Raw genomic sequence first — 16,764 nt, 5'->3', positions numbered from 1 at the left:
ATTATGCTTTGTACGTAAACATTAGTGTAAGAGGAGGAACATTTGAGACTTGCGAAATATTCTCGTGTGCGCATTTTCTAAGCCTTGAACTGTGTGTATAACAATACATCAAATTTTTAATTCTTATAAGTTTATTTCCTTTCTTTATTGTTGTTATTCATGAATAAACAGTACATATATACCAATGCAAAATATTTTCACTTTATGGTCACCCTAGAAAAATTACGGTAAATTTTTTTCGATATAGGTCCCTCCGAAGCATCTAAATCTGCAATAAAAAAATTGACCCTGGGCGTTCACATAGGGCGAAAAAAATCGACCCTGAAAGGGTTAAAATACTCCTGATATTAATAAAAAGAATTGAGTAATCTAGACTATATAATACGTGAGCGGCCACATTTTGCTATGCCAAACCGGAAAATGATGTTGATATAGCCGAAGCTGAAGTGTCATTTTCAGAGGCGCGCGCATTTGGTGCCTCTACTTCGCATCCAACATCAGTGTCGGCAGATTTTACATAACACTTATTACCGTACAACCTGTTGTACTGCAAGTATATTTGTGGCCGTTTGCTTTCCCATAGTCCATGAGCTTTTTTCGCGAGAGTCTAGTTGCTCTGAAAAAGTCCTCCTGTATAGACACGGCAGTGTTTTTCAGTTTCTTCATATTTTATCGTATTATTTGGGTGGAGTCAGGTATTTTGTGTGCGATGTATGTAAAAGTGAATTGTTTTTTCCTTTTCTTTTTTTTTTTCTTTTGTAATGCCGCCCATTCACCACTTTGGCACGTTTCGCCTCTCCACGCAGTATTCTTATAAGGTCTAAATACCAAAATGACACATGCTTGTAATTTACTTTTTCAGCGGACGTCCGGTGGAGCTTTGTACTATTGCTGCTTGCCTGGTGCTGCCACGTTGGATGAATGCACAAAAACCCAGAATGAGCATTTATATAGATCGAAGTAAACATTTCCTAGTTTCACAAGGTGTCTTGTGTCTATGAAATTCCACGTGGCACTGATGCGATGGAGGCTTGTAAAGATTGTTCGCAATAATTTTTACTAAATAATAAAACGATTCCGCACCAAGACCACACGTGGTTAAGCAGTAGAAGGGAAAAAAAAAATGGGCTGATCAGCTCATCTGTTGTACGTAGCACGTTCCAGCTAGCATTCAAAATGCACGTGCCTAGAAGTGAAACTGGAAGTCTGGCTCAAGTATTAATGTCGGCGACTTGGTGCACTACAGTCAATTTGGCCGCTGGGCCCTATGGGACTGTCCGCTCTTGTTGAATTACTTTCCCTATGGTCTCATCTTCAAAGCGATCTGCTATGTTTGCAGAGTGCGCGTCGTGCCAGTAGCTTGTCCGTTGTGCTTTCGAAGTTTCGTTTGCGTTGAAGGGAGATATTGGGGGGGGGGGGGGGGGGGGCACGAAGGTCAATTCGCTCGTTGCTGCTACCACGATTCTTCTGCCGTGATTCCTCAGCTGCGATTCCTCACTCCAGCGTTTTCACAGCTACTTTCCACGGTCATCGAGCAACGGATTCATGTTTGCCTGTGCACGCGTGACACCGCGCTTGTTAATTTATTTAGCAAGTGAATGTTTACAAGTTTATATGGTCGGTAAAACTACTATCCTTACTTCGAATAGCTATCTGCTAATTTGCTATCGCAATCGGGGCTTCGCCTTGGTGAAACTGCAGCTTTTTAAGATCGCTTACTGAATGAACAGGTGTGCCTTATACACTGGTGCGACTTACATACTTTTGTTTTTAAACTGCATTTTGAGGGTGGTGCGACTTATAGACTGGAAAATACAGTGGTTCAGAAATTGTATCTGCAGTGAGGCTGTAGAGTTTTTCAGTTCGTAAAGCATATTTTTGCATCATTTTACTTGTTAGTGTATAAGTTAAATTGATATGGCTTTCACCTGAATTTCTTTAGATAAACAAGTGAACTAGGGGGTGAGGCGAAGTTCTGGGAGTTGCTTATTTAGTAATGACAATTATACCAAAATCAAGTCCACTTGCTGAGGTATTTCAAACTATTGCTTACATTGAACAATCATATTTCTTGAGAAATATTAATTTAATGTTTGCAAGCATATTTTGCATATATCAAACTGCTTCTGCTGAGCCACTTTATCAGTTTTGAATAACTCAAGGCAATAAGGAGTTTTAGATGTGGCATACGCAAATGGTTGGGTACCCAAAGGGACCTTTGCGTATGCAAAGTGTCATGCCTGGATTGCATTCTGTCCTACGCCTTATACCTGTTTGCATTCTTTTGTATGCCGGGCAATTTCTGTCCTCAACTTTGTGTACACAAAATCTAAAACTTCGTTGTGTCCCTGTAAGGTGCACTTCAGCACTTCTTCCTTGCTGGCACTATCCTCGCTGAATGCAGCCACTTTGTGTGAAGTGCGTTCGAGGTACTACTACGCATCCACTCTATCCGGGTATTTAGGTGTATGCTGTGACAGTTAATCTAAGATTGCTCTCAACTGTAGCATACACGCAATGCCTAGCCATTGCATGCCATAGCTGCTGCAAGTGCGTACAGCATTCTGTATTAGTCTAGATGCCCTCTTTGTAAAAATTGCCTTGACTAGCTTATTTTTTATTATTTAGAAAAGAAAGTTGCTTTTCAACTAAAACAAAACTAGACGGTGATATGCGGAATGCACATTGCAGTTGAGGAGGTTTGTGTTGTGTACCTTTCATGCACCTTGTATTTGCTCATTTACACGCCACTGCTGCGCCTTACACCAGTAATATGTGTGATAAACTTGTTTTAACAGATCGCACAAATAAACCATATGTACCGTATTTACTCGCATAATGAGCACACTTTCTTCCCCAAAGACATGTGCAAAGTTGGGGGTGCGTTCATTATGTGGGTAAAATTTTTAGAATATTTTTTTTTTTTTCGCGGCCACCTCTAAAAAAATTGCAGTTTCACCCAAAATGCAAACCATTGATTGCAATGGCAAAGGTGTACACAGCTGTACAAATTATGGATTGTAGTTTTATTGGCCGTATATACTTGCAAACATTTGTTTACTAGGGAAATTAATAAGTATGGTGTCGGCGGGCATATGCAAATGTGAATACATTGCATTCAATGACCATGGCAACTCTGTCAAAACTCTGACGTGAGGAAGTGCGGCAGCAGCAGCGAGTGAAGTGACCTGTGTGCTGTGTATCGCTTCAATGCAAACTAAGCGATGAGAACACAGCACGCCCACAGGTATGAGCCGCCGTCTGCACCTAGACTTGGCCCCTGACAAAGATCGCTTTCAACATACGTCGCGTCGCGGCTGTGCAATGCGCAGTTGCTGCCGGAGTAAACACCGCCCCCCCTTCCATCCCCTCCCGCCGGTGCCATGCGCATGACAGAAGACAGTGTGTTTGCTCACTCGCACGTGGCAGATTGAGCCGTGATCGTCGGCGCCCCTCGGGCGTGGTCGCGTAAGATGCAGTTGCTGCCAGAATACAACTCCGTCGCCATTTTCTACCTCATGGGCCCTTTTACACGACGAAAGACGGTGCATTTTCTCCCTTGAGCATGCAAGCTTGAGCGCCGATCGTCGGCTTCCCTCGCATGCCTTCACTCACACATACAGCAGGCGGCGCATGGTGACGACAGCGGCAAAAATTCCCCTGGAGCATCCACATAACTGTTATTGCAATAAAAGTAGGAGACACACGGTGCGATTCGGCATCCAATATGGCCTACGATACGATTGTACCCGCCGGACGCCATATCAGATGCCGAATCATATTGTGTGTCTCCTACTTCACGGCTGGTGTTGGGCTGCTAAGCACGCGGTCACGGGATCGAATCCCTGCCACGGCGGTTGAATTTCGATGGGGATGAAATGCGAAAACATTCATGTACTTAGATTTAGGTGTACGTAAAAGAACCCCAGATGGTCAAAATTTCCAAAGTCCCCCACTATGATGTGCCTCATAAGCAGATCGTGGTTTTGGCATGTAAAACCCCATATTTTTTTTTCCTACTTCACAGCAGCAAGTTCAGGGTGCGATCATTATGCAAGGAAAAGAAAAAACAGACTTCTTGATTGGAAAAGTGGGGGCTGCGTTCATTACACGAGTGTTTGTTATGCTAGTAAATAGGGTATATTATTTGCAGTATTGCATATTGACACGATCTTGACCGTGTGAGGTGGGTCTTCACCGTAAGAATTGGGAGACGGTGATGAAGGCGAGTATCATGATGAGGAAAAAAAGTAAGGATATTCACTTCATTGGTACATGGTTGTATCAGAATCTCGAGCGGTTCTGCCTAACACTGGGGCCAGAACAGCCTTAAATTACCCCTCGTGGTATTGTGGTAGTCCATGTCTTCTTGGTGAACTTGTGGAAGTGTCGGCACCTTTGTCAGGTTGTGAAGTCAATGACCTCTTCCCCTTTGTGTCTTCTTCGGGTCCTCCCCTTTGTGTCTGCTCAGGGTGTAGAGGGGCGACGCTTTTTCGGGGACGAGAGCAATTATCTCTACATGGGAAAGCACACTAAAATGTTTCCCACACTTGAGAGGTCGAAGTTGAGGCCGATCATAACAATATGATGAACTCTGCATCAGCAGGTGTCTGGTATGTTGCGACACCATGGACCCGAGCACATGGTGGTTGGACCCTCCTGCATGTAGCTGTGCCCGGCTTAGCCGTGTCTAGAAAAAAGGGGATCCTGGGTGTTGAGCTGATTCCGAGTGCTTGGACCTTTATGGCCCTTCAGTGGAGGTGACACACCTCCTCAGTTTCACGTAGATGGCACCCCTGCCCTGGACTGACCTTCCGGGGGGATATCGATACTTGCCTTTTCTTATCCTCCTCTCAATCTTCGTCTTTCTCTCTCACTTCCAGTCTTTCGTGTATTCTCCGCTCTTCCATTTTCTTCCGATCTTCCTGGCAACAAGGATTAACGTTGTGTGGAACAACCAACCTTGGTTGTACATACATATTTTGTTATATATCTGTAATGTACAGTTTGCATCTGAAGTACCTGTTTTTTATAAGACCTGCAGCGTCCCCTTGTTGGGCTCCGTGCTGGGCGGCAGCTGGCATTTCTGCCGAAATCTGCAGATATACTCGGAACTCACCCTCAGAAACGAAGGCGTACCAAAGATGCCTTTCAAATTTTTTGCAACGGAATGCAGTACTTTACACGGTTATATGTCATCCACTCTGATAAACATGAAAAGACGGTGAAAGTGATCTCGCCCTTACTCACCTTTGTCAGGTTGTGAAGTTGATGACCTCTTCCCCTTTGTGTCTTCTTTGGGTCCTCCCCTTTGTGTCTGCTCAGGGTGTAGAGGGGCGATGTTTTTCGGCGACGAGAGCAATTATCTCTACATGGGAAAGCACACTAAAATGTTTCCCACATTTGAGAGGTCGAAGTCGAGGCCGATCATAACAATATGATCGGCCTCGACTTCGTTTCAACTTAAGTTTTCGGTCCAGGTTACAAAGCATAGAAAATGGCAAGAGGTGATCTGCTTCTGGAGCTCCGTGATCAGAAACAGCATGAAAAACTGCCCAATCTAGTGTCCTTTGGGGATGTTCCAGTAACGGTGACCCTGCACCGTGCCATGAATACCACCCATGGTGGCATCTCCGATGCTTTTTTGGAGCTGACTGAAGCTGAACTTCTGGAGGGCTGGAGTGATCAGAACGTTATCAGTGTTGAACATGTTAAAAGATTCGGCATGACGGAAACGAAATACAGACCAAACACGTAGTACTTACATTTGGCTCAACTGTTCTGCCCGAGTCCATCATGGCCGGCTACATCAAGATTCGTGTTAGGCCTTACGTGCCAAAAGTTCGGCCACAGTTGCCACAACTGTCGAGGCCGGCTGACTTGCGCCAAGTGCAGTACCAATGAAAATTCCTCCAAAACATGCGATAATACTTCACGCTATGCCAACTGTGATATGGAGCACGCTGCATACTTGCGGTCATGCCCATGATGGAAGAAGGAGAAAGAAATTGTCACAATCAGTCACAGAAAATATTTCTTTCAAGGAGACGTGCAGGCGGGTATCATACCTGCTCAAGAATAGCTTTGCCAAAGTGCCGTGTCATGGGGCAGCATCACAACGGCTCCCAGCGGCGACATAGTCTGCCCCATTGGCGGCTGCAGCTGGCGCAGCTCCGCCATGCCAGGAGGGGCCATCGGCCTCTGGGCTGGTGGCCTCCAGGGTCTCGTTCCTTGAGACGAGGCCTTCACGTCAAACCAATCACTCGCAAGTGTGCATGTCCAGCACCTCGCAAGAGGCGATAGACATAACTGGCCAGACAGCACCGCCAGCGCCTAAGGAGCGGCAAGGCTCTTGCGATCGCTCCAATAGAGAAAAACCCTGCATCACAGGGCCTGAAAGGAGCTCTGTAAGTTAAGTTAGTCTTGTACTGGACACACAGCATGAACATCTTCTAGAATTTGATGGACAAATGAATCGGTGGAACGTCGGAGGACTTCTTCTTAATCTCGACGACATCACAGAACTCACTTATAAATTTAATCCAAAGGTGCTGTGTGTCCAAGAAACACACTTAAAGCCTATGCAGTCAGTCCTTCTTATGCAATACTAGGTCATTTTTTATAAAGACCATCACAGCACTTCTGCCTCGTCTGAAGGTGTAGCTATAGCTGTCAATAAGTCTATTGCTTGTCAACAGTTTGCCCTTTAGCCACCCCTCGAGGCTTTATCTGTGTGGGCAAACAAGCTGATAACAATTTGCTCCACTTACATACCACCCAGCTAGCAGCTCAGCAAAACAGATTTCTACAGCCTCATTGACCACCTGCCAGAATTATATATTATCACTGGTGACTTCAACACCCATAACACTCTTGGGGAGACTCCCATTGTGAAACAAGACACCAGCTAATAGAAAACTTTCTTATATCCTCTGGTATGTGCCTCGTATATAAGAAAGAGCCCACATATTACAGTGTCCAACATAATTAATATTCAGTAGGTTTAGCAATTGGCTTTGCAGCCATCTTTCCGAATTTAGACTAGTGTGTAATAAAAGATCCCTGTGGAAACAACTACTTCCCTGTAACGTTAAACCTGATACAGCAACGCAAATGCCCCCCAAATGTTCCTCGGTGGAAAGTAGCCTTGGCAGACTGGGACCATTTTAAGGAATCAAGTTATTTATCATGAGATTTTATCAGTAAATTTAGCATTAGTATCAGCATTTTACTGCTTTTATAATAAACGCAGCAGAAAAATGCATTCCCCAGACAATTGGTAACGCATGCAAAAGATGAGTCCCTTGGTGGAATGATGACTGTAGACAGGTGCGAAAAAAGCAAAATAAAGCTTGGGGCATACTCCGTCGATGCCCAAATGCAGAGAACCTTATTGAATTAAAACACATCAAATCGCATGGAAGCTGGATGCGAAGGCAAGCAAGAAGGGCAAGCTGGGAGAAGTTTCTCTCTGGTATTAATTTGTACAAACGGGAAGCGAAAGTATGGGATGGTCTGAGAAGGCTGAAGGGGCAGCAGATTCATTCATTGCCCTTGGTGAATGAACAAGGAGACAGTCTGAAGGACCAGGCCGATGCTCTTGGTGAGCACTTTGAGTGCATTTCTAGCTCTATGCATTATTCTGACCGTTCTCTGAAATACAAAGAAACGGAAGCCACTCAACCGTAAATGTAGCCCAAACGAACCTTTTAGCTGGCCTTTCACCATTGCTGAGATGAGAGCTTCTTTGGATGCATATCAGAGCTCTGCACGGGGTCCTGACAGAATTATGCAAATTACACTACTTGCACTCTTTAGTACTATCTGGGCAGCTGGCAATCTTCCATCCACAAGAAAACAAGCTATTGTCATTGCCGTTTTGAAACAAGATAAAGATCCCTCTTCAGTGACAAGTTATCACCCGATTGCGCTTGCAAGTTGCCTCTACAAGTTATGATGAATAGTCACCGTCTACATTATCTGGAATCGAACAAAATGCTTGATCCGTATCAATGTGGATTTCGAGAAGGCCGGTCAACAACCAACCATCTTGTGCGTGTTGAGGCCAATATTTGTGACGCTTTTGTTCACAAACAATTCTGTGTTCCTTGACATGGAAAAGGCCTACGACACCACATGGTGGTACGAAATCCTCCAAGACATGTCACGAATAGGTAGGTATTGGGGGGAACATACTGAACGTTGAGAGTTACCTCTTGAAATGTACTTTCCACGTGAAAACACACTCTCGCTTCTAATTATGCTTGAAACTGGGGCACCGCAGAAAGCCATGCTCAGCTGTGTGCTTTTTATTGTGAACATGAACCCGCTCTGCTCTTCGCTACCTCCAGCCATTTGCTATTACTTTTACGTAGGCAACGTAGGCACGTAGGCAATCAGGTACACGGGGTAACATGTGATGTTCGCAATGATAGCCTTGTTTTGTTCTGTTTTGGTTTTCCTATTTATTCATGTATACGTTTGGAATAAACTTCAGTTGTTAGTTAACACTCGTCCTTGTCTTTTCTCTGCATTGTTCTCTTGTCTCCGCGTAAACTTTTTCAGTATGAAATACCTGTGGACAAAGAATACAATTTTTTAGGCATTATGCTTGATGCTAAACTTACTTTCATTCCACACATAGAATATCTCAAGGCAAAATGCCTGAAAACAATGAACTTACTGAAAAATTATCTTGCACAACATGGGGCACGACAGGAAGTATTTAATAAATCTTTAAAAAATTTTGCCTCATTCGATCACGATTGGATTATGGTGCTGTGGTGCAACTCTCTGCCGCCTCGAGGACGCTAAAGATGCTAGATCCTGTCCACCATCTAGGTTTTCACCTTCCCACTGGTGCTTTCAGAACAAACCGTATTGAAAGTTAATATGTAAAATCAAATGAGCGGTCACTCCATCTGTAGAGAATATACATCAGCCTCACATATTTTCTCAAAGTTCACTCTAATCATGCACATCCGTGTTTTAATACCATTTACAATATGACGTGTGCAACATTTTTTTGTAATCATCCCTCTGTAAGATGGCCTTTCTTACTGCATGTGAGGGAGCGTTGTGAAGAAATGGATCTCCCACTCCTCGAACATAGCTTAATGCCTCCAACCAAGCTGTTAGTGCATAAGGAGTGGCAGGTGATAAAATGTGATATATCTGTTGTAGAAGTTACAAAGTACATGCCAGAGTCCGAAATCCGAATGCATTTCCTTGAACTTCAATCGAAATACTCTTGCTGTGAATTCTACACCGACACATCAAAGTCATATGCTGGCGTATTTTACGCTACTGTTGGTCCCTCTTCCTTTGAATCTGACCTATTGAACCCCCGAACAAGTATCTTGACTGCAGAAGCCTATACAGTATTGTCTACGGTGAAACACAAAGAAATGAAAACTAGAGAAGGCAATTATATTCACACTTGTTAAGTGTTATAAAAGTGTTAATGTCTTTACAAAAGCACAAAAATCCTGTTTTTATTCAGCTTTGCTCGAGCTTAAGTAACATTTATTCATCTCATAGTCATGTGATAATATGCTGGGTTCCTGGGCATAGAGGAATTGATGGTAATGTGCTTGCGGTCAAAATCGCCACATCAATAGCATCGCAAGGTATTAATCTTAACACTGCTACTTCTGCCACATATCTGAAGCCTTTCCTACGAAAGAAACTGCGAAACCGCTGGCAGTGCTTGTGAGGCACTAAAACAATAAACTTGATGTGATTAACCCGCTGTTAGGTTTCTGGCCCTCCACACTGAAAATATGACGAAATAATGACCTATTATTTTGACTTAGGATAGGACATGCTGACTGATAATGAACCACCAATCTGTGGTAGATGTGGTGAATGGCTGATGGTGTCGTGCGCGAGCTGTATGCGTTTGTCTCGTTTCATGCAGTGCATGACTTTGCATGCTGTACATGAGAACACTTGACTAGCAGTATAGGCCAGTGCTACACGAACACTGAGGCAGACACAAGTGAATTGCACAGTAGAAAATGAACACAGTAGAAAATGACGGTTTCATTGCCTATGTGCGTGACTGAATGGCATGGGAACAAGCAGACGAAACGGAAGTACATCTCTCTTCCTACAGTACAAAGTAAAACAGACTTGCAGACATTTGATTTGTGCTTTAATGTTTCTCGAAACATTAATTCGTCTATACAAGCAACAGATTACGAAAATAACAGATGTTGCCTTAAATAATTCTGGAAGTCGCGTGTCACTATGAGTGACGTTGCAGCACAGACATGTACAGTCAACAGCAAAAGATTGCGGGATGTGCGAGCGCGTGGCAAAGCGACCCTCCTCCCCTTCAAGCTGTGAACCCCTGGTGTCGAGACCGACGCCTGCATGCATGCGCGTCCCTCCGAGACTTTAAGCGTGCATGTTTCCGCGCTTCTTCCTTGCACGCCGGCGATATCCGAATGTAGCCGCGAGGTAGCCCTCTTGCAATATGCGCTGTGGCGGCTTCGACAGGCGAAACTGTGTGAAATGTGTTTAGAAGCGGGAACTATCAGACGGCCGCTTTTTGTCAAGTCATGAGCGCTGACGCATAGGGCCGGCCCGGTGGCGAACTCAACAAGTCAGTTTTTTTTCTGGGCTGCACCTTTTCGTGGCCAATCTTCGTTGTTTCTTTCTTTTTACAAACGGTGCGTTCTACCGCAGAAGAGTGTGGCAGAAGACGCGCTCTATAGAAGGAGACCGGCGAGACGAAAATGGTCAATTCATTTTCGTTGCATATCGCAAGAGGGCTACCTCGCGGCTACATTCGGATATCGCCAACGCACAAAGAGGAAGCGCGGAAACATGCACGCTTGCAGTCTAGGAGGGACGCGCATGCGTGCAGGCGTCGTCTCGACACCAGGGGTCACCGCTAGAAGGGGAGGAGGGTCGCTTTGCCACGCGCTCGCGCATCCCGCAATCTTTTGCTGTTGACTGTACGTATGCACACTTGCGCAGGTACAGGTGTGGCTACTGCTAGAGGGAACACGAGAGCTTGTGTCAGTGCTCCGCAGAGCGCCACCACCGGCGTCTCGTGAAGTCTTGGAAGACGACTCCCAGAGGTTTTCGCCAATCGCTTTGATTGTGCCTGCGTCGCAAGACTTCATGAGGCGCCGGTGGTGAGTTACTCTGCAGAGCGATGCCATGGGCACCATGTTCCCACTAGCAGTGACCGCGCCTGTGCGTCACCTCTCCGGCTGGGAGTGCAGTGCCCGTGAGGAAAAGGGAAACAGCGTTTGGTTTGAAATTTCGGCTCTTTCCATGGCGCGTAGCGATATAATACTTAGCAGACACAATCATTAGTGCGCATTGTATGCACTGTGCTTGTCAGCTCAAAATGGCCGGACCTGTTAAGGGGTCCTTTAAGGTGTAAAAATGGCAATCATGCAACCGTAATTATATTCCCAAAGTAGCTTCTCTCACAGTGTGACATGTTGTGGTGACAAATGGTTAAGCCTATTTTATTGTTCGTTACATTTACAAAAAAAAGTTACTCTGCATTTAAACAAAACTGGACCTGACAGCTCTTGTATCTTCGTGCCGGAAAAGGGCCAAAATCTATGAAAAGATTTGAAAATTTAGGCTCAAATATTGTCAGTGCTGTAGTATGGGTGCAAAAGAAGTTATGAAACTGATGTTGGGAAGTTTGGCCTTCAATAGAGATTCTTTCTAAAAATAATTAATTTTTTTTACTTAACACTTTCGTTACTGTGCCTATACAAATTGATCAATTTGATTGACAGTTTTTATATGCGTTGTTAGTCATTTCTTTTGGAATTCTTCTATTAGCAACATCGTGCACCCTCTGAAATGACGACTGAACTTTAGCTATTTGCCAGATTTGACAATCTTTGGCAAATTGGAGAGTCTCGAACAATAAAACTTTGACTGGAGGTATTGTCGAGATTAGCTTCCGGTGCTCCTAGCACTTCTTCAATAAAAGGACTCAAAATTTGTGCTTTGGTTGACCATGCAAGATAATTTTTAAATGACAGTAGCAGTGAAGATACAGAAGCTTCTCTCGGTTGGTCATTTTTCTGATCAAACATATACGCTGTTTTAATGATGTCTCAAACAACAGTAGCTGCCCATGAATGCATCTTATTTTGATAATTATGTTCATATAATATCAAGTGCAACTTTATTTTATCCCCCGTGGGTTACTTTTATCCATCAACGTTTCGACAGCATATGCACAAATTATTAAGAGCAATCCTTACTATTATGTAGGGTTTTCACCCACACAATAGCCCGCAGTCGATTATAGACCGACCTTCGGCTGAAGCTTGACTAGCTATCTAAACTCTTACATTTTGAACACCGCCTGTTCAAGTGCCCTTATTCATGACTGTACAATATTTTGCTGCATTCCACATCGCTGTACAGCCCTCTACAGGTATTGAACAATGCATGTGGAGGCTCCACTGCCAGTTGAACGCATACTAGGCCACCTTGCCTGCCTAGAAAAGCTCATCTTGTGAATTTATCAAGTATGAGGAGGCTTCTGCATGCTCCCTGACCTGACAACTATTGCTTAGTGAGCCTAAAAAATGCAGTAAAAAATGAACTGGGTGTCTACTGCAGTGAGTAAACATAAATGCTATTGCACAATAGGGACTTGCCAGTTTTCACACTTCCGAAGCTACTGTTCTCCCGCATAGCATAGGCATCACTACGAGCAGTATTTATATCAAGAAATCTTGATAAAAAAATTTTATGTGTGATCTGACTTATAAAAATTGGGAACTAGGAACCAGGTGCAAATTTTGTATATTTTTGATTTAGTTACTCTTGGTACTTAAACTAAAAATTTTAACTAAATATGGCATATTATTACGTTCATTCATCTTCCTTGAGATGCTTTTTTGAAGTTTCACATATGAATTCGAAAATTGTGTGAGCAATTATTACTGCTATACATCCATTCAAAACACTAGTGATCAGGCTATAATTTTATGTATCACATATACATTGTGATTACTATGCCTTGAAATAAAAATGTTAAATCATTAAAGCACCAAAAATGAGTACATTTAATATTTCTCACAGTAACAAAAGAGTTAAAGCTTTTACTTGCCATGGAGGGTGGGTTTGTTTACAATGCTCAAAAGGGGTTGCAGGACCCTTGTAATCTTGGGTGTTGACCTTCTTTCATCAGGAGAGGATCAAGATGTCTGGCGGCAAGCTTATCTCAGACAGCCATGGACGGCATCTTGTGAATGGACGTCTGGCCATGACCAGAAGCTTGGGTGACTTGGACCTCAAGCCATTTGGTGTCATTGCACTACCGGATGTCAGATCCATTGAGGTGGGAAGTTTTGACTAACACTGTGCCTTTATGAAATAATTGATATAAATGAAACTAGGCTTAGCTAGGTCCCTGAGAAAACATATAGTACCAGCATGCTCATGGTGAAACTTGAGACAAAGGGCTGAACTAATTTTCTTGTTATTCTTATCTGCATGTATTTTTATTTTTGTCCTGAAGTTATTTTCAGATAGCATTGTTGCCTCATTTGAGTCATATTTCTTTAGAATATGCCACATCGGGCTGCAATAGAATATGTGCAGTTACTGATTATTCGAACTGAGTGTAATGACAAGAAGTCGAAATAGTTAGAATTAAAAATACAATAATTGATTAGCAACTAACCTTGTTCAAGTGGCCAAAGAAAACTCATCAGAGTATATGTGTGCACACCGACACTTGTGTTCATTAAAGGGGCCCTGAACCACTTTTTATCGAAGTGGAGAAAGGCATTTAAGGTGAAAATAGGCTATTTCAGGAATACTTTGCCATAAAAATTACTTCAGTGTGTTCAGCAGAAGCGAAGTTATTGGCAGTCAAACATAGCCTCTGCTTTGCTCCCATTCCTTCTTCAGTGCCTTGTACTGCGAAAGCTACGGCACAGTGGGGCATGCCCACAACGCTCTGCCTTCTAAACGTCACCATGGCAAGCAGTTCAAATTTCATTTTGGATGTTAACGTAGATGCCACGATTTCCACCTTTGGTGCCTACGACGTGCTAAACATAAGCCAAACTGGTTGTTCTCAGCGAGCCGCAGTTCACTTAGCCAGTGAACTCGTGGCGGCACCCCACGGCGGCTGTGGTATCTACGCCATGTAGCCAACCGCAGCTTGATGTCAACTATCGGCCAATATAAACCGTCTAAGGGAATGACAAAATAGTGCGTCCAGAAGAGTGTGAGGACAGGGCCTTCTGTTGAAAAGAGAGCATTTTAAAGAACGGCGACTTCGCAATCTCCTTGCGAGCTCCATGCACCACGTATGACAACAAAACCTGGCTTAGATGTTCACAGCAGCGTATCATCATCATCATCATCATCATCATCATCATCATCATTCTGGTTACGCCCACTGCAGGGCAAAGGCCTCTCCCATACTTTTCCAACTACCTTGGTCATGTACTAATTGGGGCCATGTTGTCCCTGCAAACCTCTTAATCTCATCCGCCCACCTAACTTTCTGCCGCCCCCTGCTACGCTTCCCTTCCCTTGGAATCCTGTCCGTAACCCTTAATGACCATCGGTTATCTTCCCTCCTCATTACATGTCCTGCCCATGCCCATTTCTTTTTCTTGATTTCAACTAAGATGTCATTAACTCGCGTTTGTTCCCTCACCCAATCTGCTCTTTTCTTATCCTTTAACGTTACACCCATCATTCTTCTTTCCATAGCTCGTTGCGTCGTCCTCAATTTAAGTAGAACCCTTTTCGTAAGCCTCCAGGTTTCTGCCCCGTACGTGAGTACTGGTAACACACAGCTGTTATACACTTTCCTCTTGAGGGATTGTGGCAACCTGCTGTTCATGATTTGAGAATGCCTGCCAAACACACCCCAGCCCATTCTTATCCTTCTGATTATTTCCGTCTCATGATCTGGATCCGCCGTCACTACCTGCCCTAAGTAGATGTATTCCCTTACCACTTCCAGTGCCTCGCTACCTATCGTAAACTGCTGTTCTCTTCCGAGACTGTTAAACATTACTTTAGTTTCCTGCAGATTAATTTTTAGACCCACCCTTCTGCTTTGCCTCTCCAAGTCAGTGAGCATGCATTGCAATTGGTCCCCTGAGTTACTAAGCAAGGCAATATCATCAGCGAATCGCAAGTTACTAAGGTATTCTCCATTAACTCTTATCCCCAATTATTCCCAATCTAGGTCTGTGAATACCTCCTGTAAACATGCTGTGAATAGCATTGGAGAGATCCTATCTCCCTGCATGATGCCTTTCTTTATTGGGATATTGTTGCTTTCTTTATGGAGGACTACAGTAACTGTGGAGCCGCTATAGATATCTTAGAGTATTTTTACATACGGCTCGTCTACACCCTGATTCCGTAATGCCTCCATGACTGCTGAGGTTTCGACAGAATCAAACGCTTTCTCGTATTCAATGAAAGCTACACATGTATATAAGGGTTGGTTATATTCCGCACATTTCTCTATCACCTGATTGATAGTGTGAATATGGTCTATTGTTGAGTAGCCTTTACGAAATCCTACCTGGTCCTTTGGTTGACAGAAGTCTAAGGTGTTCCTGATTCTATTTGCGATTACCTTAGTAAATACTTTGTAGGAAACGGACAGTAAGCTGATCGGTCTATAATTTTTCAAGTCTTTGGCATCACCTTTCTTATCGATTAGGATTATGTTAGTGCTCTTCCAAAATTCCGGTACGCTCGAGGTCATGAAGCATTGTGCATACAGGGTGGCCAGTTTTTCTAGAACAATCTGCCCACCATCCTTCAACAAATCTGCTGTTACCTGATCCTCACCAGCTGCCTTCCCCCTTTGCATAGCTCCCAAGGCTTTCTTTACTTCTTCCGGCATTACTTGTGGGATTTCAAATTCCTCTAGACTATTCTCTCTTCGATTATCATTGTGGGTGCCACTGGTACTGTATAAATCTCTATAGAACTCCTCAGCCACTTGAACTATCTCATCCATATTAGTTATGATATTGCCGGCTTTGTCTCTTAACGCATACATCTGATTCTTGTCTATTCCTAGTTTCTTCTTCCCTGTCTTTAGGCTTTTTACGTTCCTTAGTGCATGCTCAATTCTATCCATATTATATTTCCTTATGTCAGCTGTCTTACGTTTGTTGATTAACTTGGAAAGTTCTGCCAGTTCTATTCTAGCTGTAGGGTTAGAGGCTTTCATACATTGGCGTTTCTTGATCAGATCTCTCGTCTCCTGCGATAGCTTACTGGTATCCTGTCTAACGGAGTTACCACCGACTTCTATTGCACACTCCTTAATGATGCCCATAAGATTGTCGTTCATTGCTTCAACACTAAGGTCCTCTTCTTGAGTTAAAGCCGACTACCTGTTCTGTAGCTTGATCTGGAATTCCTCTATTTTCCCTCTTACCGCTAACTCATTGATCGGCTTCTTATGTACCGTTTCTTCTGTTCCATCCTCAAGTCTAGGCTAATTCGAGTTCTTGCCATCCTATGGTCACTGCAGCGCACCTTGCCGAGCACGTCCACATGTTGTATGATGCCAGGGTTAGCGCAGAGTATAAAGTCTATTTCATTTCTAGTCTCGCCATTTGGGCTCCTCCACGTCCACTTTCGGCTATCCTGCTTGCGGAAGAAGGTATTCATTATCCGCATATTATTATGTTCTGCAAACTACTAATAACTCTCCCCTGCTATTCCTAGAGCCTGTGCCATATTCCCCCACTGACTTGTCTCCAGCATGCTTCT

General features: G+C 43.7%; 1 protein-coding gene across 2 annotated transcripts in view; it reads left to right on the top strand.

Moving 5' to 3' along the window:
• The window catches only part of LOC126547263 (protein phosphatase Mn(2+)-dependent 1K-like), a 47,965-nt gene that overhangs the window by 19,480 nt on the left and 11,721 nt on the right, over window positions 1-16,764 (top strand). For both annotated transcript variants that reach the window (XM_055062843.2, XM_050195226.3), the window contains one exon: window positions 13,187-13,336. In XM_055062843.2, the coding sequence (XP_054918818.1) occupies window positions 13,187-13,336 (150 nt within the window). The remainder of the gene's footprint in view (window positions 1-13,186; window positions 13,337-16,764) is intronic.

Source organism: Dermacentor andersoni, chromosome 1 (genome assembly GCF_023375885.2).
Source record: "Dermacentor andersoni chromosome 1, qqDerAnde1_hic_scaffold, whole genome shotgun sequence".
Classification (NCBI taxonomy): Eukaryota; Metazoa; Arthropoda; class Arachnida; order Ixodida; family Ixodidae; genus Dermacentor; species Dermacentor andersoni.
Note: the sequence above shows the minus strand (reverse complement) of the source record. Positions and strands in the feature narration are given on the sequence as shown.